This window comes from Rattus rattus, chromosome 1, assembly GCF_011064425.1.
Source record: "Rattus rattus isolate New Zealand chromosome 1, Rrattus_CSIRO_v1, whole genome shotgun sequence".
NCBI classification, from domain to species: domain Eukaryota; kingdom Metazoa; phylum Chordata; class Mammalia; order Rodentia; family Muridae; genus Rattus; species Rattus rattus.
In genome coordinates this window covers 84,313,939-84,341,438 of record NC_046154.1, presented here as the reverse complement: position 1 = coordinate 84,341,438, position 27,500 = coordinate 84,313,939, and the positions used below count along the sequence as shown (strand labels likewise).

Here is a 27,500-nt window from a genome sequence, read left to right as displayed (position 1 = left end):
ACCTCCTGGAACATCCTGGTACTCACTGACCACACATTCTGAAGGGAGTGGTCTTTTCTGCATAAAGATTATTTTGAAAATCACTAAGGAAAGAAGTTACATTGGTGCACACAAAAGTTCATCGGTTCATCATTTAACAACAGGTATGGGCTCTCTACACAAAGTATTATAACGTTTAAGTGTTTATAATAGAGGGGAAACATAAAAAGTAATTGCTTTTATAAGCAGCAGCATTCTTTATTTCTGCATTTTATGTTGGAAAAATTACTGTAATATTCCAGATGACAGACTGCCTTTGAGTAGACCTGAGCTCAACTACCCGTCCTGACAACTCCAAGTTAGAGGAGTTCTGTGAGGTTCTATTTTCAAATAAAAATATGGATTTGTGCTGAAGTTAATATGAGGTATTGATATATCTGATATATAATAATTGTCCAAAATGATAGCCATGAATATTACTGTATCACCTCTATTGATTGGTAATATACATTTTCTAATTAAATGCAGAAAAATGCTGGGATTTCCGTTTTTGCAGATTAAAATATATGAGGAGGCTGAACATTTTAATTACAATCATCAACTCTTGTCTACTAAGCATCTCCATTCTATTATCATTTTGACTGATATCTTCGATCTGCATCTTTACAATAACCTTCCTTCTTCTGACAAGTGAGAAAATAGGGTGTTCCTTTGTATAGAAACGAAGATCAACATTTGGATACAGGCAATTTGAAGGCAGTCGGCACTTCTATTTATCACAAAGGTTCTGCTATTGAACATACAACCCAGGAAGGCAGAAAAATGCAAACTGACCAGTGCCTCTAAGGCTATTGAGGATCAGAAAAGAGCAATTTTGACCAGGAATTACTCCTTGTGAACTGATACAGCGACCAAAACCATACTGTACTTTCCTGAGCTCTCAAGAACGCAGAGAAATGGGATTTGGGAGAGACTGGGTTTTATGGGAAAAGAAAAAAGGAATTCATGTTCTACCATCTCTTCCTCCTCCTCAAAACTAGCTTTTGGGCAAGGACATTTGCCATGAAGCCCTGTTAGAGTGCGTGGATTACTCATTCTACCACAAGAATAAAGTCAATTTAGAGCCTCAAAGACTAGGAACCTGTGGTACTTTAAGGGAAATGCCACCCTTAAGTTTATATTTAAATACTTGGTCTCCAAATGATGGAACTGTTTAGAAGAACTAATGGACTTACTGGAGGAGGTTCATCACTGGGTGTGGGCTTTGAGGTTCCAGAAGAATCATACTATTTCCAATGTTTTCTTTTACCTCCTACTTTTGGATCAAGACATGAGATCTCAACCGTTTCAGTCACAATTCTATCATGGATTCTAACCATCAGAAAATGGAAGCCCATTTCAAATCTTTCTATTATAAGCTGTTTTAGCCATGGTGTCTTATAATTAAAGCAGTAGAAAAATAACTAAGACAGAAGTTGATATCAGAAAGTAAGGCTGCCATTGTGACAGTTCTGACTATGCCATTATTTGAAGAATGTGGAAAATGTTGAGATTTTAGACAAGGACATCAATTGAATGATGTAAGCACAGCTTAATAGGCCATCCTACCAGGGACATGGAAAGCAATGAAGTTGAGAGCTCTACAGAGTGAACGCCCAGCTCAAGAGCTTTTAGATGTGCAGTATTAGTGGCTTGGATAGAGGTCATTCTTGTGATGTTTTGGCACATGACATGGCAGTTTTCTACCATTTTCCTAAAAATTGGCCTAAGATTAATTTGAAAAGTATTAGATTAACATATTTATTTACTAAATTTTCATGTTTTTAATTTTCTCATTTCTGAAGTAAGAAGAACAATATTTAGTGAGTAGTTGGTAGTGCAGATAACTGGCCTAAAACAGAGAGACGATGTCTATAAAAGAACAGCATCATGAAACTGAAGTCAAGAGGGGGAACATCCTCATAGAAGCAGGGCAAGGCGTATTGGAGAGGGGGAACTGGGCAAGGGGATAACATTTGAAATGTAAATACATAAAATATCCAATATGGATGTCTCTTGAGAGGCTTTGCCAAAGCCCTACTGATACAGATGAGGATGCTTGCAGCTACCATTGGACTGAGCACAGGGACCTCAATGAAGAAGTTAGAGAAAGGACTGAAGGAGCTGAAGGTGTTTGCAACCTCATAGGAAGAACCACAATATCAACCAAACAGACCCCCCCAGAGGTCCCAGGGACTAAACCACCAACCCAATAGTACACATGGTGGGCCCATGGCTCCAGCCACATAAGTATCAGAGAATGGTACAGTCTGACATCATTAGGAGAAGCCCTTGGTCTTCTGAAGGCTAGTTTCCCCAGTATAGGGGACTGCCAGGGTGTTGAGGTGGGAGTGGGTGGAAGTGAGAACATCTTCATAGAACCAGGGGGAGAGGAGAAGGGAAATGGGAGAGGGGAAAAGGGGATAACATTTGAAATGTAAATATATAACATACCCAATAAAAATAAATATAAAAAAACTAAAGTTGAATGTTAACATACTTTTCTTATAACATCATCTCTGTTACTGTGGTATTTTTAATATTTTGTGCTACAAAATATGTGTTAAGGAAACTTAGGTCAACTTATAGATATTTATTTACCATATTTCTAGTGTGTACTTGGCATTATCCAAGCCTATAAACCATGGAGGATGGAAAGACAAATAAGCAAAAGCACGGGTCTCACTAGCACACATTCCCAGGAATTACATAAAGAATAGAGGTTCACATGCTGCAGTAACATGTCTGATGACACTTACCATGTCAAGGGTATGACAGATGATGAAATTATTTTTTTCTCAGTCCGGGTCATTTCTTGAAACAAGCCTTTGTACATGGGAAATAGACAAAGTCTCACTAATAGAAATAAGCCAGGCCAAAGTGGTCAATGCTTTTCTCTGAAGAGGCAGCAGAATTCAAATTTATAGTAGTGTAGGAGGAAAGGAGAGTTCTCTTTATGAACACTGTTTATTAGAAAAATCACTGTGATCTAAAGGTAGTTAAGAAAGTCCTAGGCATGGAAAGGTTTGACTTTGGTGAATTTGGGGGTAATTAAACAAAAATAAAGATTATGAAAAAGTTACCTAAATCTTACTATTGTATAAACTCATCAAAAAGTATGAGTAAAAAAAACAAACAAAACTATGAACAGAAGTACCCATGCAAGGATGCATAATGTTGCTTCCAAAGTCAGAATTTAAAGTGAAAAACCGATTGCCAGCTGTAAAACACAACTGTACAAATTGTTAGCTCAGACAATGTTCTCCTTTGAAGTTGCCCACCAGAACTAAATGGTAAGATCCTATTCCTGAATACCCGTTCCCCTACACATAGAGAAACAACACAAAGGTATATGCAAAGCAGAAAAATGCTTAGATCCCCATGTCATCAGCAAATTGTCATTGGACTAAGAAGAATTCAATAAAATATGGTAAAGGATTGGGAAGAGATATTGTCTTTATAGAGCAGCAATGTAGGCTTTAATGGAGAGTCATATTAGTAACATTCTTTTTGGCAAATTTTTTAAAGATGCACTGAAGGGCTTGATGATGGGAAGCAACAGCCTTTGATGCAGCATTGAGAAGACCACACTGGCTGCTGAAGCAAGATGGATCATCAAATGGGATCAGAAAGTAAAAGTGTTGCCTGACAATCATAATTATCCCGCCTCACACACTGTGACCTTCACCCTCCTACCATCCATCTTCCTCCATTAGAAATGGCACAATTTTTTCTACTGGGATTTAAAATAGAATATGCCATTGTGTCTGAGATGCCATTCATTGTAAACCATACCATTGTTTTATGTACACTACGCAAAGAATACCTTGTCAATTAAACTGGTGCACTACTAGTTATAAGCAGCAATCCAGTTGCAGAAAAAGGAAATCTGAAATCATGAAACTTAAATCCTGAAAAGAATAATCAAGAAGTTTAACAAAACACTGCCCATTCTCATATCTATAAATTATCCCACACAGGAACCCATTTTCTCCTCTTCCTCAATCAGAGTGGACAGAATCATCTGTCTCTATTTGGTGATTCCAGTCATACACAGAATGCCAGTTATTCTTGAGTGCTCAACTTCCTCATGCCCAGAGCATTAATCTTTCCCTGTCTACAGAATAATTCCCATAGCCAAATAAAGAAAGGTTTTGGCGATTCTGCATTTAAGAAGAAAAAAAAAAATCACTTGATGCTCCAGGTCTCAGGCTACTTCATTGCTAAATACAATAGCACTGTGTAATTTGCTTGAGAGTTCATCATAATCATAATCTCACTCCGTACATGCTGAGAAACATTATTTTCAAGGTTTTTATTCACTTCACTGTTGCTCCATCCAATTTTCCCCTTTCAGTGCTCCTCAATTTTATATCAGTATCAGTTTCTACATTTCATAATGGTCTGGTTTTTAAAAAGACATACTGTGTGTGTGTGTGTGTGTGTGTGTGTGTGTGTGTGAGAGAGAGAGAGAGAGAGAGAGAGAGAGAGAGAGAGAGACAGAGACAGAGACAGAGAAGAAAGAGAGAGAGAGAAATGAATACAGGCGCAGTTTGACCATGAGGCCACATGTTAATGCCAGAGTCTGAAGATTGCATGTGTCCCTTTATCCCATCAACATCTTACTTTTGGAACAAGAGGTCTTATTTAACTTGGAATTAACCATTGCAGCTAGACTGGCTGCTGGCCAGTGTGTTATGTGTTCTGGGTAATTTGTTGTTGTTGTTGTTGTTGTTGTTGTTGTTGTTGTTGTTGTTGTTGTTTTGTTGTACTTCCAGACCTCAGGTCCTCAACCTTGTGCAGTTACCCACTGAGCCATATGTAAAAACAACCAAAACATTTTTGTATTGAATTTTGCAATACTAAACTCTAATTCATGTCTTCCTGAATAGTTACTCGGTAGTTCTCCCCTCCCTCCCTCCTGTCCTCCCCTCTCCCTCTCTCATTTGAGTGCATGCACTATGCATGTGTGAATGTTTGTCTTCATTTTGCATATGATGCATAGGTGTACAGGTGGCCACTGGTGTTTATTTTTTTTCCTCCAGGCATGGTCTCTCTATTGCCTACTACTTGTCTAATGAGCTAGGTCAACTGGCCAAGTGGGCCTCAGAGTTTCTCCTGTGTTCACCTCCCTAGGCCTGAAATTACGAGAACGTAACCTTCATCATTTTTCACTTTTATGTAGATTCTTGGGACCAAACTTATGTCCTTGTGCTAACAGAGCAAGCCATTTTCCCACTAAGTGATCATACCCAATCACAATTTTTCCCTGTGTTGTTGTTGCTGCTTCTTCTCATTCTTCTGTCCCTCCCTCCTCAGCATCATAATCTTACGGTCCAAACCTGTCTGTTAAATCTCCTGTGGCTCAAAGATTGTATTCCTTTAAAAAAAGTCCCAAATTCTCATGAGGTAACCTTGTTAAATTTCATATTCTTTCTAGGTTAATTGATGCCTCAGCTTTTGCATCTGGCATTCTAAATAATAACTGTATATTAGTAAAATACCATTTTATGTTTAAATTATTCACAGTCCATCAAAAATGACCCTCCTGCAGACTCATCGTGTCCAAATGGTGGAAATCCCACTACAGGTGCTCGTTCTAAAGTTGGAGGTTATTTTAAGTCCTTTTGTAATTTTAAATGCCTTTCCTTTTCCTTTTTGAAATATTGCAGCCTGGTTTTTAAAATATATGCATAAATATTCTAACTACTCACTGTCTTCGTTGGAACCATCATAGACACCATATTCTCACACAGTAATTAATAATCCAGCCTCACCAACCACTGTCCATGTACACGATTTCATCTTGAACAGTCTTTTCTATCCAACAGCCACAGTGATCTGTTTAAACTGCAAAGCAGATCAAGTCACTTTCTAAATTTGCAATGTTTTTTTGGTTTCTCCAGATTAAGTTTAAAATGAATTCTTTTCTATGATCTACATGTTCTACAAACCTGATATTGTCTGTTCCTCCTATATACACACACCGAATATTAGCACCATAATGACATGGAGAACTCATTAACCATTTTCTGTCCAGTTCATCAAATTGAAGTTGACATGTAGTGGATGCTCAATTAAAACTGCCAAATGAACACATGCCTTTCTGAATAGATAAAATTGGATACCATTCATAGCTTTCGGAAAAATATTCACTCTGCATCCATCCATTTCCAAATTATTGAGCTACTGAGGCAGCATGCTTTTATCTTTATACTTCACCAGATGGTAACTACATTAAATTACATAACTATGTTGGCAAAACATGTGATGAGCTCCTTGAAGAGAGAATCACAAAATAAGACGTTATCATTATGCCGTTATTGTTATTACTAGTAGTTTAGTGGTTGCTGCTATGACTACCAATTGTGTTTGATTTTCACATCATCTTTTTCACTCACTTTTTAATCTCTGGGTCCACCCCTCCTTTTTATCCTAATTTCCTTTTATTCTGTTTCAGTGAACATTTTATGTCACACCACATGGCAAAAAATGTCATTAAAGTGCCCAATTCACCTTTAGTCTCTCCAAGTCAACTTATTCAGTATGCCAATCCCCACCCCCAACAGTCTTGTTCAAAGGAATGAGGAGACAGACAGGAGTTCATAGAAAGACATTAATTTGAAGAAGAACTATGAGGTCAGGAGGTCTAAGTAAAAGTTCCAACTTGAATCTTCATTGAACAAGCTCAGTGAAACTCAGTTATTTTACTTGCAAAATAAGGATATTACTTTTACTGACTTTATGAAATCCATATGAGGACTAAAAACTCCATCTAATAAAATAAATGAAAATACTAATTCAAAATAAATATCAGGAATCAAAGAAAATTTGTAAGGTCTGTATTGGTACAGTCACTGACACATGTGAAATCACTGATTACATGGTAAATGCTGTCCATAATGTCTTATCTACCCGCAGTCCTGTGATCTGCTTCTGGCTGGGCTGAGCTCTTTTGTGCCTTCGCTTTATTTACAATGTCTCTTGGCAGAAGTGTCAAGATTGAGTGTGTTATTAAATAAATATTGAATAGATGCATAATGTATATATAAGAATGCATAAATCTAAATAATGTGTGCTTAACTCTATGGCTTTTCAAAACAAACATACCCAGGTACAACTAGCTAGTCCAAGGAAAACAACATTACTTGTGCGCCAGGAACTTTACTTGCTCTCATTTAGTCATTGTCCCATTTGTCTTCCCTAAAGTTCCCCCTGTCTTTGGATGTTTAAAACTATGTGTTTTTACAACTTTGGACCAGTATAGAAATAGAATTATAAAGCATACATACATTTTGTGCCTGAATTATTTTACTTTTAGTGTTAGACTTGTGAGACTTTCCCATATTGTTGCATGAAGCAGGGACATGTTTTCTCATCACTGTATGAGGGGCTCACACTATCAATGTATTTATTTTCTTGAGGATAGGCATACAATTTAATGGTTTCCTTATTTTTTCCAATTTTAATTGAATTTGCTATAAACAGTCATGGCTTTCTGTAGACTTGGATACACTTCCTTTGGCATACCTCTAGGAGTTAAAATGTTTAGGTCATAGCAAAACCGCATATGTGATTGTTAGTTCATATCATTAACACTTTCCGAAATTGCTGTAACTAATTTATGCTCCCTCTGGCAAAGTGTGCAAGCACCCATGACTTCGGTTTTCAATTCTTGGTACTGTCAAGCTTTTTCCTTTGTGCCCTGGAGTTCTATGGTCTGGTAGTGTTAGAAGGCAGTTTTCATCTACATTTTTTCTGATAACTTAAGCATCTCTTCAGATGTTTGCCATCTATAGATTCTTTTTTGTGAACAACTTACACCTGCATTTTATCCATTTTCTTTCCTTTTTAACTAGGATAGCTTCCTTATTCTAACATCATGTAGAAGTTATTCATATAATTTATATAAGAACTCTGCCATGCATTGTGTTAACATTTACATTCTATTAATAGTATATTTTATGAAGAGTTTTAATATGTTCAATATTCAGTCTTTTTTTATACTGAGTATTTTTAGGTTATTGCATATGGCCTATTCAAAGTCATTCTGTCTAGTATTTAAGAAGTTTCTTTGATCTCTTTTTGTGTCTTTTGCTATGACTCTGTCACCTGTACTGACGATATCAACTACCCATTTTCCTGAAGCCCATAGTGCTGTGTACTCCCTTCATTCTTCCTATTACAGTACACATTACATTGGATCATAGATGTTTGTCTATTCATTTTCTCTGTGGCATCCCCACATCTCACTGAATCGATTATTGAAATGGTTCAATGTCTTATTTCATTGAACATGTATCATAATGCTTCCATAATATCTCTCCAATTGGTCTATTTCTTCATCTCATTTTCTAAACCCAATGGCCCCATTGTCACAAATCTCATCCCATTTGCTCTCCCTATACAGAGAAAGAATGGCATTCTAAAATATAGTTCACGTCATGCAATATTTTTTGAAAACTTTCCCAGAATTTCTACTTTTCTTACATTTATATTCAGCTCATTAGTGTGCATCAAAAGTTGCAAAGGCTTTTAAATAGTATTGTTTTTTTCTCTCCACCAGCCTTCTGTTTTAATCTCATAAGACTTTAATTTCATTGAATTTTCCTTTTAAAAGACTCTTCTGTCAGCCTCTGCATCTATGCCCCTACCTTCCCATTTCTCCTTCAGATCTCAAGCTGTGTATATTTCTCACAGGAATTATCCTCACAAAACATCTATAATTTGATATTATGTAATAGCCCTCATAATCTTCTCTGTTATAATCTAGTACTTTTATTGCTGGCACTTTGCTCTATTGATAAAATAAATGTTTCCTTGAAGGAAGCTATGTTTCTCTTGATCTTCATCCTATAATTATTCTTAACTTACTACTGAAATGAATTTTAAATGTATATATGTATTGTACATACATACATATATGTGTGTGTGTTATAATGTGACATAGGTTCATAGGTCATACTATGTAAATATTTTATACTCAATCATAAAACATATACAGAGATAAATATATATGTAGCAGATATAAACAAATATAGAATCATATATAGAGATATTGACTTAATCTAAAAGGTTCATAGATGTAGTCTAGTTGTAAATTAGAAGCACAGTTCAGTAAAATTTTGATGATTCATCAGTTTTATAAAACTCAATATTGGCCACTAGAAAAGATTTAAAACATTCCCATCCAGGCAAAACTTCCAGTAGAGGGCTTGGGATACCAAATCAGCAAACTTTGATCTACAATTTGTCATGACCACAAGATTTAGTGGGGTAAAGGTGACAGACAAATTATGGGTGTGGTGCACCAATACCTAGTCTCATGAGTTGAGAGGGATACAAACCCTGACACTAACAAAAGGGCCAATAGGCAGAGGCTGGATAGACCAGAGACAAGTGAAAGAACCAAACACAAACTGAAAAAAGTCAATGGAATGATTCCTAATAATATTCTGCTACACTCATGGATTGAAGTCTACTCCAAATGTCATCAGAGAGGCTTTTCCCAACAGCTGATGGAAACACATGCTCTATCCTAACAGCTATACATTAGTTGGAGCTTGGGAAATTCCTCAGAAGATGGGGAAGAAGAGTTGTAGAAGCCAGAGGGGTCAAGGACATCACAAGAAAAACCACTGAATTAACTAACCTGAGTCAATAGGCAATGACAGATACTGTGTAGTCAACCAGGGAACCTTCATATATGTTACAATTGTTAGAGTGGTCTTCTTGTAGGACTCAAAGAGTGGAAACAAGGGATGTCTATGACTCTGTTGTCTGCCTTTGGGATTGCTTCTCTCTACTGGGTTTCCTTTGCTTGCCTTAGCTGGAGAGGAGGTGCTTAGATTCACTACAACTTGATTTGCCATGGGTGGTTGATATCTACAAAGGCTGGCACTTTTCTGAAGAGAAATGGAGTAGTAGATGGGGACCAGACATGTTATGAGGGAGGGAGGAAAAGGGAGAGAAAAAACGTTGGTTGGTATGAAGATAAATAAAATAAAATAAATTAGAGTAGTAACAAATCACTTTCATCAAAATTACTCAACTTAATTGTTTGATAATACTTGACTCACCTGTGTAATATTTTTATCAAATATATTTCCTTTTTTCCTTTTTTAATTGGATATTTTTATTTACATTTCAAATGTTATCCCCTTTCTCTCCCACTTATTAAATATAGTACTTGAAAAGCTAACCAAAGCAATCAGACAACAAAAGGAGGTCAAAGGGATACAAATTGGAAAGGAAGAAGTCAAAATATCACTATTTGAAGATGATATTATAGTATACTTAAGTGAGCCCAAAAGTTCCACTAGAGAACTTATAAAACTTATAAATAACTTCAGCAAAGTGGCTAGATATAAAATTAACTCAAACAAATTAGTAGTCTTCCTCTACTCAAAGGATAAACAGGCGGAGAAAGAAATTAGGGAAGTGACACCCTTCATAAAAGTCACAAATAATATAAAATACCTCAGTGTGACTAAACCAAGCAATTGAAAGTTCTGTATGACAAGTACTTCAAGTCTCTGAAGAAAGAAACTGAAGAATATTTCAGAAGATAGAAATATCTCCCACGTTCATGGATTGGCAGGATTAATATTGTAAAAATGGCCATCTTGCCAAAAGCAACCTACAGATTCAATGCAATCCCCATCAAAATTCCAACTCAATTCTTCACAGAGTTAGAAAGAGCAATTTGCAAACATATTTTCTTGTAATGCTTAGCTAACATGAGACCACTGCATCAGCAACTAGCTCACTCCTTGCTTGGGCAGGAATATGCATTGAGCATGCCACTTTGAGGCTAAGTGTCTTCCTCATTGTGATAATATGTGTGTCACAGGCTATAGTTTTGATTCCTTGGAACTGGGAAAATAATAAATAAAATTTCATTTTAAACTGAGATAGAACTAGGGTACTAGAATTCCCCTCCCTACTACATTGATTCTGGCCCATTTTGTCTATATGAACAAAGATAGCTGTTTTCTGTAAGTCAGTGCTTTAGATATTCTCCTACCAATATAATTCAGACAAATCTGTGTGCTTCAAGTAAATATTCTTTCTTACTACTGGTAGCCTTTCTCCAAACATTCCACTCTCTCAGCATCATTTTTAATGTAAGATACTTAAATATGGACTCAGTCCTTCAGCTCAGCTCTGAAATATCTGACAGGATTGTCAAGGTCTTACTGAGTGGCAAGCATACTTCTAGCTTTGGCACCCATGGACTACTGAGGTTTTAGAGGGCAGGGTCTTATACAGAAGTATCTAAGAGGGAAGGAATTTTAAAAAATGAAAATGAATACATAATTTGAAAAAATGTAAGGACAGGAGAGAAAGCATTGAAGCTTAAACTTTACTGGATCCATGGTAAATTCGACTGCAAGTGTCATAAAAACCTCAAAATTTTCCTTGGTAGTAACATCTGATTATCTTACTAAGCTGATTACAGTTATAATTTAATTTACTGTTCTCTGTACCATCAGCATGCACAGAACATGACAAAACGTACGCTGGCATCCAACTTCCTATATTGAAATCTTGAGATTAATCTTAAAGACTTGCTTCAGGTATCATATGAACTGAGGTGCTGAAAATTCTAGTTCATTCAAGGCCTATGGGCCATGTGTCCCCCAACCTGATTTTTTAAAACTTAGTCCTCCTATCTACTATTTTCTCTACTAAAAAGGTAGTAATTCAATTTGTTTCTAAGTATCTGAGATGATATTGCTGTGTGTGTGTGTGTGCGCGCGCATTGTGTGTGTGTGCGTGGTGTGTGTGTGTGTGTGTGTGTGTGTGTGTGTATGTGTGTGTGTGTGTGTGTGTGTGTGTTAAAACATGAAACCATTATATTGGTCTGAGTTTCCCTAGGAGACATTCATTGAGTATCCCCAGTGAAACTGGTAAGCTCTGCTTACACTATTTGCCAATTATGGTCTGTAATAAGTACATGAATCACAGAACTGTCAAGGAACTAGAACGTAGAAGTCCTGTTAGGCTCTCCTAAGCCCTGTGCCTGCTAGTCTCACCTTAAGTTCTTGCCTGTGACATTCAGAACCATCTTCAGCATATACTTTTTATGAAGGTCATGATTTTTGTCTTCTCAAAGTTAAAGCATACCTTTTTTTCCCTGACTGTAAAATTAATATGTGATCATTGAAGGAAAGTTGAAAAGGCAACTAGAAGCTTAAAATAGTATATAACTTCACTCTCCCAAAGTAACCTCGTTTGACATTCCGGCATTTTTTTACAGGATTAATTTTCTTCTTTTACATTGTTAAAACCAGTGACATTGAATAAGAAATCTTCCAGTGTTTAATGAATGCCAGATCAGTTTCTCTTATTTTAGAAAATTCTTTATAAATAATATTTTGCTACTGGCCTGATACTATGTTTTAAACTGTGAGACAATTCACTTATATTTCACATATAGAAAATAGAGATCATTTTATAGTTTTTAAAAATATGTAAAAGAAATGAGAGGGGTAATGATATAATTATATGTAATCTCAAAAAGTTAAAGAAAGCATATATTGTTTATTATAACATCATTTTATATATATATATATATATATATATATATATATATATATATATATATATATATAACTTCCTTCCCTTATTGTGATATAAATCCAAAGGTATAAATTTACTCATATAAATTTGACAAAGCTGATTAAAGAGAAACATTTACAAAAATCAAAAATTAATCCCCATAATGGTTGTTGTTTTAAAGGGTATGGCCAGATGTATCTTTCTATATACCAGCCAGCACTGAGCATTGCTAGTTCGTAAATCTACAAAAAGGGTGTATGCATCTTTTCATTAAAACCCACAAATGATTAGCCAATAAAAAGGAAATAACAGAGAATACTATTTGTGTTTGCTATTTAAACATCACTTTCCAAAAATACTAGAAATCCAATCAATAAGATGATAAGATATGAAACTTTAATATATAATATGTCTGAGGCATCAGGCATCTATAAATAATATGGTTTAGACGTATTTTATCAAAGTAATCTGCTAGCACTCACATTCTCATGCTCTTTTCTAAAAACTAATTAATAATCACAGTTTCATGCTCTGTATATGTTAAAATTCTTATGTATCAACTCATAGCTGCCTGATTTCCATATTCTAAATTTTAATTATTTTTTTTCTGAATTTTTTCCCTCTTCCCTATTCTCCATGTGCCTCATTCTTATTGGTCCTCTCTGGAACTATTTCCCTCTATGCACATCTAGTGCTGATCCATTTTGCATCAATTTCCTACCTTGAAGGTGCAGTTTGCTCTCCGTGCTTTGCAGAAGGACAGAACTCACAGAGTCCAGGTTGTCATAGCTGTTACAGCCCAGAGGCCCAGTGCGTGTCTCTGTGACCTAGAGTGGACATTAAGTGAGAAAAGTAAGTTCGGCATACTGGTCTGTAACATACACTAAAAATTGATTGCACAACTGGCAGATGTCTGGCCTGTGCCTGGGAATGTGTGTCTCAGAATAAGGAGACAGGACATTAAAGATGACCAAATACACAGACTGGATCCATAATGCCCACTCTCTACCACCACTTCTCACTTCACAGTATCACGCTAGGTGTTGAATGAATGAATGAATGAATGAATAAATAAATACATTGAAGCACAAATATGGAATTCTCAAGCCTAGGCTTCAAAATCAGAAAAAATAAAAACCACTATCATTAATTTGCCATATGACATAAGGAAGTCACTTAACTCCTCTAAGTGTAAGCAAGCTCAAGCTATCAATGGGGGACACATGTGAAAACTTTAAGTGCCTGGCACAGGGAGTCTTCAGAAATGACCGCTGATTACAAAATGCCCCTATAAATGGCAATGAGTACACAGGTACCATTATCAGGCAAAACAGTACAATTGTCTCCAGTTTTAAAAGAAGCTTCAGCAATAATTCCAATGAGTGCCACTACAGGATTAATGAATAAATAAATCTAGAATCTATCTATCGTGTCTTTGTAACTTTGTCTTCCAAGATTCAAGATGGCGACACAAAAAAACCTCTGCATGGAATGAAAATAGCCATGAAATTAAAATGGTTTTGTATATAATGGTCCCTTCCCTTACTCCCCATTCTTTTGAGCTGAAGTGTGTGTTCAACTGTAAAAGCACAGCCTCCACTGAAGGGAAAGCCTACTTGTGGGGAGATACAGAGCATCTTATACATGTAGGCTGGTATCTTGTCCTTCCTCAGTCTCTAGCTTCCATTTTCTGTAAAGTTAGCAGTGCTTTTATATAAAGAAATAAAGTGATTATAGTTTTCAGGTTATTATTATTAATATTTCATCATCATCATCATCATGGTTGTCATCATCATCAGTGTGCATATTTACCTCTCCATATGTTCATATTATGTAATTGGAAGCATGCATCTCACAGAATACATATATTGACCAGAGGGCAACTTTGTGGAGTTTGTTCTCTTCCTTCAACCTTTATTTGAATAGGAGGCGATCAAACTCAGGTAATCAGGTATATGCAGTAAGTACCTTTACCAGCTGCCCAATGTTTGTTTCTTTCTTTCTTTCAAATAATTCCTTCTGTTTATGCTGAATAATAGTATGCTTCTCATTGAGTAAGACTTAACATTACTAACTTATTTTACTAGAGTTACTTTATCTGGGTCACAGGCTGGCTTTCTTCAAATCTAGCAGTGAGGCATGTTCAAGTGTTGTGAGTCCTGAGATAGCTTCAAGCAAACGGGAAAAAAACAAAAAAAAAAAAACTTCCCAGAGCCAAATTGCGCATAGAAGCCAGTGTTAGTGTAAAAATGGCTCATTGAGAGGCCTCTGTGCAATTTGTTTGAGAAATCCCTCCTAAAGAAGCAGGCTGCACATTCCAGGATGCACGGAAGAGGATTATCTCCTGACAGGGCTTCAATATCTCAATTCTATACCTCATCTGGGGGTAGAGAACTACTTGGCAATAATGAAAACCAATCCTTTGCCGCTACCAGACTCTCATGGCTTCATAAAGATCTGTCTCTAGTGCCAAACTCTTTAATAACATAATACCCCCAATATAGATGATTCTTCTTGGATAAGCTAGTCCTTTGTTTGTTGAACTGATTCATTCCTCTCCTTGCTACCTTCCTCCCCAGTCAGGTTCTCCTCCGCTCACAGGTTTTTCTACTAATGATCAATTTCTGATTTAAGCTGCCTGAGTCCAACTTGACCTTCCCCCTCTGTCTCTTTTCTCTAGTGATGTCTTAGAGATTTTTAATACGAGACAAGATGTACATTTTACTCAGAAGTTAGAGCAAAGACGCAGATGGAAAATGTCACGCATAATCTAGTTTCAGAAAATTTAGGACAGGGAAAAATATCCTCTGACGAATTAATTCCTTATTTCAAGAAGAATGTCCTCCCACACTTTCTTTGTAGAGGTCATCTCTAAACTCCCTGTACTGGAAATGGAATCTTAAATTTCCTGTACTGAAAGCCACTGACTTGATAGTCCAGAGCTAATATAGTCAACGTGTCTCCTTGACTTTGAATTAGTTAAAATCGAATCGACTTACAAAGGTATTTCCTCTGTAATCAAAGTCAAGTGTTCGCTAATTAATCACATGTGACTAAACCCACTTCCTGGCCAGTAAAGATAGAGATATTTCCAGTATCTCGGAATGTTCTGTGGGCAGTGTTAGTGCAAATGAACAGTGATCCGTGAGCAGGATGGCTGAGTATTCATTCACAAGTGAGTAGTTGTCCATAAAATCATTTATTTAACATACACAGACAGCACTGTAGTTAATTCAACAATGGTCATAGCAAAATATATTTATAAGTCACTAGATAAGGCCATCCTAATGAAGACACTCATTTTTCTAAGAGGTTTGGTAAGATCGATATGAGTGGTGGGTGAAGCAAAGTATGTTTGCTATCTGCTTTCAGATTGTCTCTATCGTGGTTCTGTTATCTTGAGAATCTAAGTACACCCTAAGGCTGTACCTTGATTGCTCCAGTTGAAATCTGGATCTCATGGAGCCTTCTCATGGTGCCATCACGGTCGACAAAGTAGGATGATGCAAGCTGGTGCAAAGCTTCAACACTTTGGGTAGCATTTCCTGACTTCCGGTCGAGGCGACTTTTGTCCATGTACATGGTCAAAGCCTCCTCTCCTGCAGGGGAAAGAACAGAAGATGAGAAAGGTTACTCCAATTTCAGTGTGGGATGAGGGATTCCAGAGTTGGGATGCTGAAAACAGACATATACTCCAACCAAGCAGTCTGAATATCCCTGTACCTATAAAATCAAGGGCACAGTGGAGAAGATGTAATCCAGAGTTGTTATAGATCCCATTAAAGCAATGACCATCAAATAATGAACAGCAATCACAGTTCATCTCCAAATAAACCTGTTCATGTATCTCAAGGGCCTTGTCTTACCTAATGAAATACTCTAGTTCTAAGAACGTTTATGATTGATTTGGCATAGATACCTTTTCTTTGTTTTTTTTTCCTTCTGTTTCCTCAATACAACTTTATTCTTCCTTTTCATTTTTGCTACTATTTCCTTATCATTTCTTCATATCCATCCTTTTTTTATTCTCAATGTACTCATTTATTGATAGACAAAGTCCAGGTAATAGATATGAAGAGTAATAATAGACAGATACAGGAAAGGGAGTGAATAGACAGGTAAATTCTTAGGTGGTTGTATGGAAAGAGGAGTGAGATAGAGAGATAGAGACTTTTTAGATGATTGATGAATGGAGCAGTGGAATTAAGTTATAAATAAAATCTATCTTACAGATATAAATATAACTATATGAACTTATAGATTTTCTTTCATGAGTTTTCCTAGAAATTCATATATAGATTCCTAATACTACTAAGGTATTATGGTATTGGATGTGCTAGTAATCTATTTCAATGTAAGATTGTGAAAAACTCTAGATGTCGTCAGCAAGTAGACATGGCTACCACACTCCTGCTTCCATTCTTCACGGACAACATGTCTACATTTCTTAATTCTCCATCTGAAATCATCCCTGACTTAAATCATTAGCAATATCAGCAATACAGGAGAAATAAAAAAGAACAAGAACAAAGCTCAGCAACAAAACAACAGCAACAAAATCCCTTTGGGATTATCAGCAAGAATGAATTCGTTAAGATGCAAGGATTTTCTTTCTTTCATTTTAACACTTAAAAATCAATTAGCATTTGACTCTGCCTTTCAATTGATGCTGCAGCGTGTTCTAAGGATGCACAAAGCAAGCTGTGCACCCGACTCCAGCCACCACAAAGGAAAGAAGGAAGATGAGAGAAGGAAGATGAGAGAAGGAAGATGAGAGGTGTGGTGGGTGGGAAGAATGAAGTGAGGATGGGAGGTTGGGAAAGAAAGAAGAAAAAAAGGAGAAAGAAAAATAGACATAAAAGTGAGCCAGGGGTGGTGATATTCACTTTTAGTCACTGCACTCAGTTGTCAGAGGTAAATTGGTGAGTTTGAAGGCAAGTTGAACTGTGGTGAGCTCCAGGCCAGCCAGGGCCATAAGATAAAACAAGCAGCCAAAGAGACACACTAGAAAAACATGGAAACTAAACACAAGATAAAGGTGAGAGGTGTTGGGAGAACACAGGACTGATGGAGTAGACAGATCAGAGGACATATAATCAGATTGCAGAGCTTAAAAGCAAAATAAAAATAGTTATTAAAAGGTGAGTTAGTTGATTATTATTTTGACACAAGCTGCATCTCCTTCCAAGGGTTCTGAGACAGGAAATACTTGGATCCTACATGGCATTCAGCAAACATATTGTTAGTATTAATTATAATAATTTGATAATTGCAGATATCCATTAGACAGCACTTACCATTACATAGAATGAACAAAATAAAATATTTAGGGAACAACGCCTCATAGTACATTCCAAGGCATAAAGCCTGATATGTAGGACAACTGGAAAGTTTTTAGAATATGAATGACATTTTGAGTTGAAGAAAGAACAGAAAACTTACTTTCAGGTGAAGTGTGAACTCTCCCTCTCCTAAATGTTTGACTTTTGAAATTTTACCCAGCTTTCTAGGCCATTGCTAATATCAATTCCTCTTCTGAGCCCTGTATCTGGCATACCCAAGTACATCCCTAAGAACTGCATAGGGATTGGCTATAATACTATGTCATCAACCTAAGGGAAGGAATCATTTGCCTGCAATTTGCCCCAGATTGTACATTCAGCTCGGGTCTAGTGTCTGTGCTTGGCATTTCCCTGTTTGAGTACTTTGGCAGGTGTCACAATGACAAAAGACTAGGACACTCAGCTATGCTATGAAATGGAATGCCACAAGAAGATTTAGTATAAAAATGTAGTTCTCATTGTAGTACTCTCATTGGTAGTACTCTTTTTACTACCTTGTTGACATGAGGCTATTTTCAATGTGTTACATTAAATCAAATGTACTATTAAATTTAATTCCACCCCTTTCTGTTTCCTTGTAAAAATGTAGTCTTTAGAAGTATGTCTGGTCCATTGTAACCCTTGAAAAATTAATTAGGATGGGGCTGCGATGTTGCTCAATGGTACAGTATGTGTTCAGCATATCCAAAGCTCTGAGTTTAAACCCAGCCATTATTTCCCTAAAAGGTGTGTGTGTGTGTGTGTGTGTGTGTGTGTGTGTGTGTGTGTGTGTGTGTGTGTGTGTATTACAGCAAAGGAAGGAAATTTCAAAGGGAAGAAGGGGGGGAGGAAAGGGAGGGGAGACAGCAAGAAGAGGGAAGGAAGACAGAGATGGATAAAATTGAGAGACTGTGTGAATTAGTTGGTGAGTAAAATCACAGACCTGAGAACTAGACTAGCTAGATATAAACTAGGTAATACCTGGAGAGAATTTTAAATAGCTTAGAGTGCTTCTACTCGGGATTACATACTGTTTCTATTATCCAGAGAAGGCTGTAGGGAAAAGCAGCTTAAGATGATTTTCATATTCCAGATAAATCACCAGGGCAGAGGGGCACACAGACAGAAAGAGAGACCAGTGTGTAAGACCTCAGTAAATAACATAGACCACAAGTCCTGAGAACATGGGCTCTCTCATTATACATACACTCATCAAGTAATGCATGCTCCACTTTACTTCTGTGTTAAATATCACTGCTGTACAAAACAAACTCCTCTTTACCTGACTGCCAACAACCCTGTTTTGCCTAATGCACCCCTCTTTCTTTCTTTTGGTTGACTGCTCTGCTATGTAAAATGAATGCACTTTACCTCACTCTGCTTTTCTGTCCTGGCTAACATTAATTCATTCCTCTTTGTCTGATAAGACCTTCCCTTAGAATCTGTCTCTCTGCTTCCCATTCCTGACTTTACCTGGGTTGATAATGCTTCCTAAGTATGCCCACAATTCCCTTCAATGCCACAACATACTACATATCCTGTTGTTTTTCATTAGGGATTCCTAAGCTAATGGCTTTTCCCTTGCTTTAGATCAGAAGTACTGTGAGGTTGGGTCACTTGTAAAGTCCTTTTTTATTCCTATTTAGCACACATGAGCATGAATTTTGTACTTAGTAAATGATCGTAAGACTATACAGAAAGAAATAAATATGGAAACATATCAACTCTACAGGGCTTAGTTATTGACCTATCTACCTGAGCATCAAGATTGAAATATCCCAGATAAAGATGATCCAAGTACTTCTTGTCATATACTTTGACTGAATTCTGAAATGGATATAAGCTTGCATTTTCTCATATTCCCCGCTCCCTATTGGATAAGAGGAAATGCTACTATTCGCTTTGAGCCTGAAAAGTTCTAGCTTAGAGATGACTTTATATCCAATTGCACTTTAAGAGTCAGGGACAGTGGGTGGTGGAAAGAGTAAATGTGAATCACCCAATTCATCTTTCTAATGTACTCAATGCTTCTCCTAGGGTCCAACAAAGAGCAGATGTTCTGTTATCATTTGACAAGTAAATGGATGGGCAGAGGATGAATGTGTGGACAGATGATTGGATAAATGAATGCATCAATAGATGGGTAGAGAAGTTTATGGTAAGTGAGGGTAGGAGTTAAGGCAATGAGGCAGTAGAAATAAATATTCCACATGTCAGCTTCGGCTCTCGTAGGGGCCTATAGAACAGAAGGTGAAACAAGCCAGTTCCCTCTGGACGGAGAGCTGGCAGAAGTAAGCCTTAGATCAAGAGGGGTTAATGGACTTCTTGCTGCATTATTAAGACTTAATTTCGTGTATATTAAGAGAATGTGCTGTTTGGAGCTTCATTCCCACTTGGGCATTTCAGCAAATTGCTTCTTCACCCCATACAGGCCTTTCCTCAGTCTTCTAGTCTTTCCAGCATTTTGCCTTACTCCCTGAAGCACTTTTCCTTAGAGGCACAAAGCAAGACTGTTAACTCCAGCACACAGAAAATGGAGAGAGCTGGAAGCTGGTTATTTTACTTTTTGAGTCAACGGAAAATACTGTTCTGTGGGAGGCACTGAGGTAACAAAACTTGGGGATGATGTAATATTTTCTCACCCTTTCTTTAGAAACATTACGATTTTATTAGCTGCTATCGTCTCCGCCAAAATAATGCTTCCTTATGTGCAATGTGGGGAATACCAAGTTCCATCACAAGAACACATAAATAGACAAGGAAGGAGCATGGGTCCTCATATTTATGTATAATAAGGTCTGATTATAGTATTACATTTCTATACATGCAAAATCTCTCATATAAGCATATATGCATATGTGTATTTATGTGAGACTGTGCACATATCCATAAAGAGGGACAGTCACTCACAGTCAAGTTTTGAGGGAACGTATGTATGCCTTTTAAACAGGTAGGCACATATTCCAAGCATGAATGCCCATTTAATCAGGCATATCTCACAGATATCTAGCCTACAAAATGCTTTCTTTAACCCAAAACCATGACTTTCAGAGGGACTATGGAAAATTACTGTATGCAATTCCAAACACAGAATTTCTCTCTAAACTAGTTTCCATCAGATCATTTTATCAAGGGGTTTTGTGAATGTAACAGTTTTCAAAAAAATTTAAAAAGAGCCAGTGGAAACGCCTAAGTTGCTGGTCCCTTCTTCACCTCTTGTATGCTTCCCACTCAGTCCTTCCTCTTTCATTTCCCTAAAGAGCTGAGCAAATGCACTTCTAGTCCTGTACATGACAGTTTAAGACTCGTCTTTTGTTATTTAATTATGCCCTTAGGAACTTACTTGACACCTCAGAAGGTTTATCAAAGCATTTCTTCGCTGTGAATACAGTGTTCCAAGGGAGAAAAAAAACTATAATAAATAATATTTTCTACACTTCTTATAGAGATTGGGAAACTGATATCCTGGCAGGAATCTGAGTTTCTGAATACCTCCCACTCTTCTGTTGAGTGACGGGATATGGCTTCGATCACGGATACCCTGAGTTCTTTAGTTCCATTAAATAATAACAGTGATGATAGAGACAACAATAGCAAGCATTTGTTAGTGACAGTGAACTCAGCATTTTCTGCCCTTAAGCCACATGTCAGTGTGTGCTAAGGACTTTTAATGTATCTTTTCTTTTAACCCTCACAATATGTATTAAAAGAAAGCTATTAGTATGACTAAGTACAAAAAATGAAAGCAAGGCAAAGCGAACTAAGTATTTGCAGAAGTAACATCTGAGAGGATGAAAAGTGTACTGCGGAACTAGAATGCAGCTGGGCTCATTCTAGACCCTGTCCTTTTCCTTAAAATACTTCCTTAACCCTTTCACTCCTGGTACAGTAGAAGGCCCTTAAGAAATATTTTTTCCAAGCATGAATGAAGGAATGAGTGAGTGAACAAGTGAAGTGATGTAATATGAAGAACCTCGCATAGATTCTAACACACAGTATTTGACCCATGGTAAATGTCTCTCTCTTAGCTGCTCTGCCCATCCTCAGTGAGGCCTGAGTGAATGTTCAGAGACTGCTGTCCAACATCAGATTTCAATTCAGTGCTTTGCATATTTTAAACTATTGTGTTGTAAAAACAGGAGAGGAACAAGGCTCTGTGAATAATTTACCACCTTGTCTCAGAGAAATTAAAAATATATTTCATGGAGAAAGAAATGTCTTTTGTTACTCTGAATTTCCAGGGACTGAGAACAAAGCACAGCTTTTAATGGAAGAATTGTGCATCAACTATGTTTTCTCTGTGAAAAAGGAGCTGGGAGTCATTTAAAGGAAAGGGTATAAGTGGATGCCAGGTTCTGTAGAAATCACCTCATTTTCTTTTTACAAATGAGTATGGTTTTTACTAATAATGCCACAATGAAAGTCCTTCTTTATTTAATATCAGCTTAATAAGAGTTAAAAATAAATGATAATCTGTTGGCTGTTGGAGAGGATAGTTTTATGAGTTGCCAAGTGGTTAAAGATACAACTGATATGTGATTTTGTAAATAATGAAGGTTTCGTGATCAGGAAATCTTGAATTTTGAACTTAGCTGTATCACATATTAATTGTAATTCCTCTTGGTTCTGATTTTATTATTTATAAAGTAAAAGCAGCTATTGGAAATTAACTTCCAGTTCTGAGAAATATAGACAACATAAAATGGACACATTGCAGCAAACCTCTTTAACTAGTGGCTAAAGTGATCCTAATAATGAATGAATTTATCTATCCAACACCTATACCGTATTCCCCAAGTCATCAAATTGCTGATTTTTTTATCATCAAAATATATTCAAAGAATTTGAGGACATGTTGCAGTAAGTAAACATGTTGTTTTTTGGCATGAGGACCTAAGAAAATAGGTGGCATGAGAGCATATGCCTGTAATCCTGAGGGTTCTGGATAGCTCAAGACAGAAGAGTTCCGTTGGGTTTGATAGGCAACCACTCCAAATCAGTAAGTTCCACCTTCAGCAAGAGAATTATCTCAATAAATAATACAGAAAGCAACTTGAGCTAATATCCACTTTGAGATTTCATACATTCATATGCACTTTTTTTTTACTTTTTTTTTTTTTGTTTTTTCAGGCTGGGGACCATCCCAGGCCTTGCGCTTGCTAGGCAAGCACTCTACCACTGAGCTAAATCCCCAACTCCTCATATGCACTTATATGTGTGTGCATCTGCACATATGCTCACACACATGAAGACCTCCATGCTCACAAATAGTGTATATTCATCCTGAAAAAGCACTGCCACCTGCCTTTTTCAAGACACCCCCCTGGGGTTGGGGATTTAGCTCAGTGGTAGAGCGCTTGCCTAGGGAAGCGCCTGGCCCAGGGTTCCGTCCCCAGCCCAAAAAAAAAAAAAAAAAAAAAGAATCAAGACACCCCCCTATTGAATTAAAGTTCCACTGCGTCCATGAGGTAAGTACAAATGTTCTAAAGGAAAAGATCCACGTTGTAATAACACTTCAGTCTGTCCAACAGATTGATTTATCTTCTCTTGCTTGGTCCATAACCAAGTGCATCTCATCAGCTCTATACAGGTGTTGAAGCACTGAAGATTTTCAGAAAGTACAGTGAACTTAGTTACTGAAGAATAAAAGACTTTAGTGCTTAAGGGATATCAAATGATGCATTCAGTCAGGACACCATGACTTAAATGCCCCAGTTTATACCAGTTCCCATTGTTCCTGTGGTCTTTTCATTGGTTTCAGTCTACTCCCTTTACTCATTCTCTCACAGATGGATTGCCCTAGAAGGGAATATGGGTAAGGCTGAGTAGAGCAAAGCAACTGGCCTACTTTCCTATTAACCTATTCCAATCCCATAGAATATGCATACGATAGTCCACTTACATACAGCTAACCTAAAATATCACCCCTTAATGTTGACTTAAACAAAACAAATTCCCTAAATTCACGTGACATTTCATTTTCCCAAAATTAGATCCCATCCCAGAAGTATGAGGACAATGATAACATGAAGCATTCTTAAAAATATTTTATTCCAATAATTCATATTTACACAAGAGTTAATATTCCAAAATTATACTTTATGTAGATGTGGATCATCTCTTCTGACATGATCTCAGCAGCCAAGACAGTTGGCATCTATGGAAATGTATGCTTTTGAGAGATATATAAGGAAGAGAGACTAAAATGTCTTGGCTCTCAAAGCATCCCATTCTCCTGTCATCTTGGAAACAAAAATGGTGAAATCATGGCCCCGTAGCTGCTGACCTACCTCCCAATGTAGCAGAGATGAGCAGGTGTGTGCCGTACTTTTTGATGATGGTATCAATGAACTGCTGAGTGGTGGGTCTCCTGCCAAGCAGACGAATGCTCCTTTGAAACTCCGGCATGAGGGGCACTGGATGACGGACCAGGTCTCTCCTTTCTATGGCTGTGTTCCTCACCTTCCAACGGGCAAACTCCCTGAGCAGGAGAGAGAGGCAACATTCCTCAGCTTACAGTTGAAGCCACACACCACAGACCACCCATGCACCCCATTTAGGCACTTCTTTTAGAAGGTAGGCTATCTGTAGTTAGTTTTCATTTTATTATATTTTTTTTTCAGATTACAACTCACTTGCAGTTAAGCTAAGCTGAAATTCACCTTATAACCCTGGCTGGTCTTGATCTCATTTTGCTCCTGGCTCTACCTCTCACATACTGGGATGACAACTGCTTCCTCAGGTCTGTAAATTATTTTTATATTTGATTGAGAATTTTCAATTCCATATAATCCACAAATTTTATATATATATATATATATATATATATATATATATATATATATATATATATTGAGAATTACTGTGGTCTTTGGATACTTAATCAGAGTCACAGCCAGGCCCTTAAGTTTCTTGCTAATCATCAAGAATACAAAATTCAGGGGCCACTATTTTAACTAAGTTTTTAATGGAAAGACTGAGTTAAAGAAATAATAATCAAGAGATACAAGTGATTAATTATGATTGAGATGATGATTTTCATACATTACAGTTCTCAAGAATAAAAACCCCATTCTTTTCTAATTATCACACCAGCTCTGTAAGACTGGATTATGATTTATTGCTGATTTCTTCTGAAGGAAGAATCAAGAAGGATCAAGTCAGAACAAGATCTCCAATCTTCTTGCTTGCCCCTCGCCATCACTAGACTATGAATTTATTTCACATATAGAAACATCTCAGTTAATTCTACATTTATACTCTTATCAGCCCACTGATGTTCTACATGGAATGATTTAATATAAGTCTGAAAGGAGGAATGAAGGAGCAAATGGGTGAAAGTATTTAAGGAAATTAGGAAGAGAGATAAAAATGGAATCCAGTAGAGAAAAAAGGACAGGAAAGAGGCACAAAACTACCTGAGACTCAAGACTTTTCAAAAATTGAGTGTTGGTCCCAGATCTCATTTTAATACCAGAATTTAGTGGGAGTTAACATAATTCATACTTTGTTGGTATAAAAAAAGCAATTCTCTGAAAGCTATGTAGAAAACTATAAATAACCCTCTTCATTTAATGTACAGATGATCTAACAAAGAAGCATTGAATTTGGGACTGCACATATTGTTAAACCTGCTAGAATTTCAGTGCTACAACATTGGAGAAAACATGGGTTTCCACTGTATATCATTGTACATCTACAAAGCCAATGAATAGTGTTTATTTTTGACTGTTGATATGAGGGTTCTATGAAATACACTGTGAAAATGACTGAAAATCACAGGGCATTAATCTAATATGAAACATTGTTTAATGACTTTATCTTCTTAAAATTTCACATGGATGCACATGTAAATCACTATAGATGCATTGGTAGTAACTTGGAAAGATACAAGAGCTCAGGCTTAGTAGGATTTGACTAAGCTTGCTTTTGCTTTAACATCCCCCTTCATTCATAACAATAATGCAGCTTCCCTGGAGTGTCTACTTCTCTGACTTGCCTTGTTTACATACTCTGGATCTTTTGAGATAATACAATAGCCAAGGAGGAGGTAAGGTGAGACCAGATAAATGATGAAAATCAACATTTATTGAAAGTCCTAACCCCCCCAATTCTCTCTTAGAAAATGGAAGAGATAAACTAGACAGATGAAGACAGGACCACAGGGTAAAAGAAAAGAGGAAATCATTAGAATCATGTGGAATAAGCTCTAGTAATAAGGTGGTGTTATCTGACTCTTCGCTTACAGAAACTTGAGTTCAGTAAAAAAGCTTCAACATCAGAATTCATCTGTGCACTCTAGCAGTTATGGTCCACATCAGCATAAGGAAGCATTTTCTGTGATTTGGCAAACAGTTCAAATTTCAAAGCAACACAAGATACCAAAAACAGAGATGTAAGTCAATCAAGTACAATCAATAAAACTCTAAAGGACACCTATAATCATAACATAGTGCCTGTCCTAAGGAAGCTACAGTGAGTCCAGGAAGCATAGCCTTTCCAGATTGTTGTAAATTAAGTTACACAGGATGTATAAAGAAGGATGTGATTTTTCTATGGCTTTAAGGAACAGTTTTCTGAGAGGAAGTTATGTGAATACTCTAGTTTTGAACTTTGAATATGGTGTTGACTACAGTTTAAGATGTTAAGCATGTGGATAAGAGGACAACCACAGAGAGAGAATGATTATTAAAGTTAGAATTTAGTATAGGAGCACCAGAGTAGAAGGTAAGGAATACAGGAGTTGGTGGCATGAGAAGACTGTATACAGCAAAGTGACTAAGCAAGTCTAGGGAGGAGTGTAGAAAGCAAACAAAGTAAATGAGTTGGGAGTCAGGACCATTGCCTCTTCTAATGAATATGAAGTGATGGAAAATTGCTTCATGTAAAACTTATAAAATCCCAGGATGCCATCTTCTCCTTCATTTACTCTTTTCTCATTTATTACTGCACTGTGATATTTTCATGGGCTGAATCATGTCATAGAGTCAGCCAGAGGATAACTGATGCCTCGTGAGATACCATCCAGTTTGTTAAGTCACAGTGAGATAATACCATTTATGTCACTAAATTGTGAGAAAACCTATCCTCAACCATTGATGGTTAATATGAAGTAAGGTGAGTCACTAAATATGTCTGTCAAAAGTAGCTTTCTTCAGTACCTCATAAACTTAGAAATACATACATATATATGAACATGTACTTCAGAACCCAGCCATATGTTGTCTATGTGCATATTCATTTAAAACTTTTATTGTGGGGCTCATTTTCATGTGAACTTTCCTATATTAATGTTTATCTATACACAAGATTGAGGTATCTTGCAGAGGGTCACTTTGCTAGTTATAGCGAGCTGCTAATGTAAATACACTGACCCCTTTGTACAACTTTCAATGTAAATATGGAGAGAATATATAAATGTCCATAGAGACAGAGGAGTAATGCCACCCACACTGAACAACAGCAAATCCAAAATTACTTTATTCTTTAACAAAATTCACAATAATTGTGAAACTCACTAAGTATATAGAGAGAGCTCGCCATAGCTGTTGCTTTTACAGAAAATGGAAAAAGAAACCTACTTCTAGTCTCCAATTA

At 36.8% G+C, this 27,500-nt stretch overlaps 1 protein-coding gene across 1 annotated transcript in view; it reads right to left on the bottom strand.

Annotated features, from left to right (window-relative positions):
• The window catches only part of Brinp1 (BMP/retinoic acid inducible neural specific 1), a 190,095-nt gene that overhangs the window by 49,589 nt on the left and 113,006 nt on the right, over nucleotides 1–27,500 (bottom strand). Inside the window, exons 3-5 of the mRNA XM_032902854.1 lie at nucleotides 24,194–24,384; nucleotides 16,012–16,181; nucleotides 13,304–13,409 (exon numbers count right to left, since the gene is read on the bottom strand). Coding sequence (XP_032758745.1) covers nucleotides 13,304–13,409; nucleotides 16,012–16,181; nucleotides 24,194–24,384 — 467 coding nt within the window. The remainder of the gene's footprint in view (nucleotides 1–13,303; nucleotides 13,410–16,011; nucleotides 16,182–24,193; nucleotides 24,385–27,500) is intronic.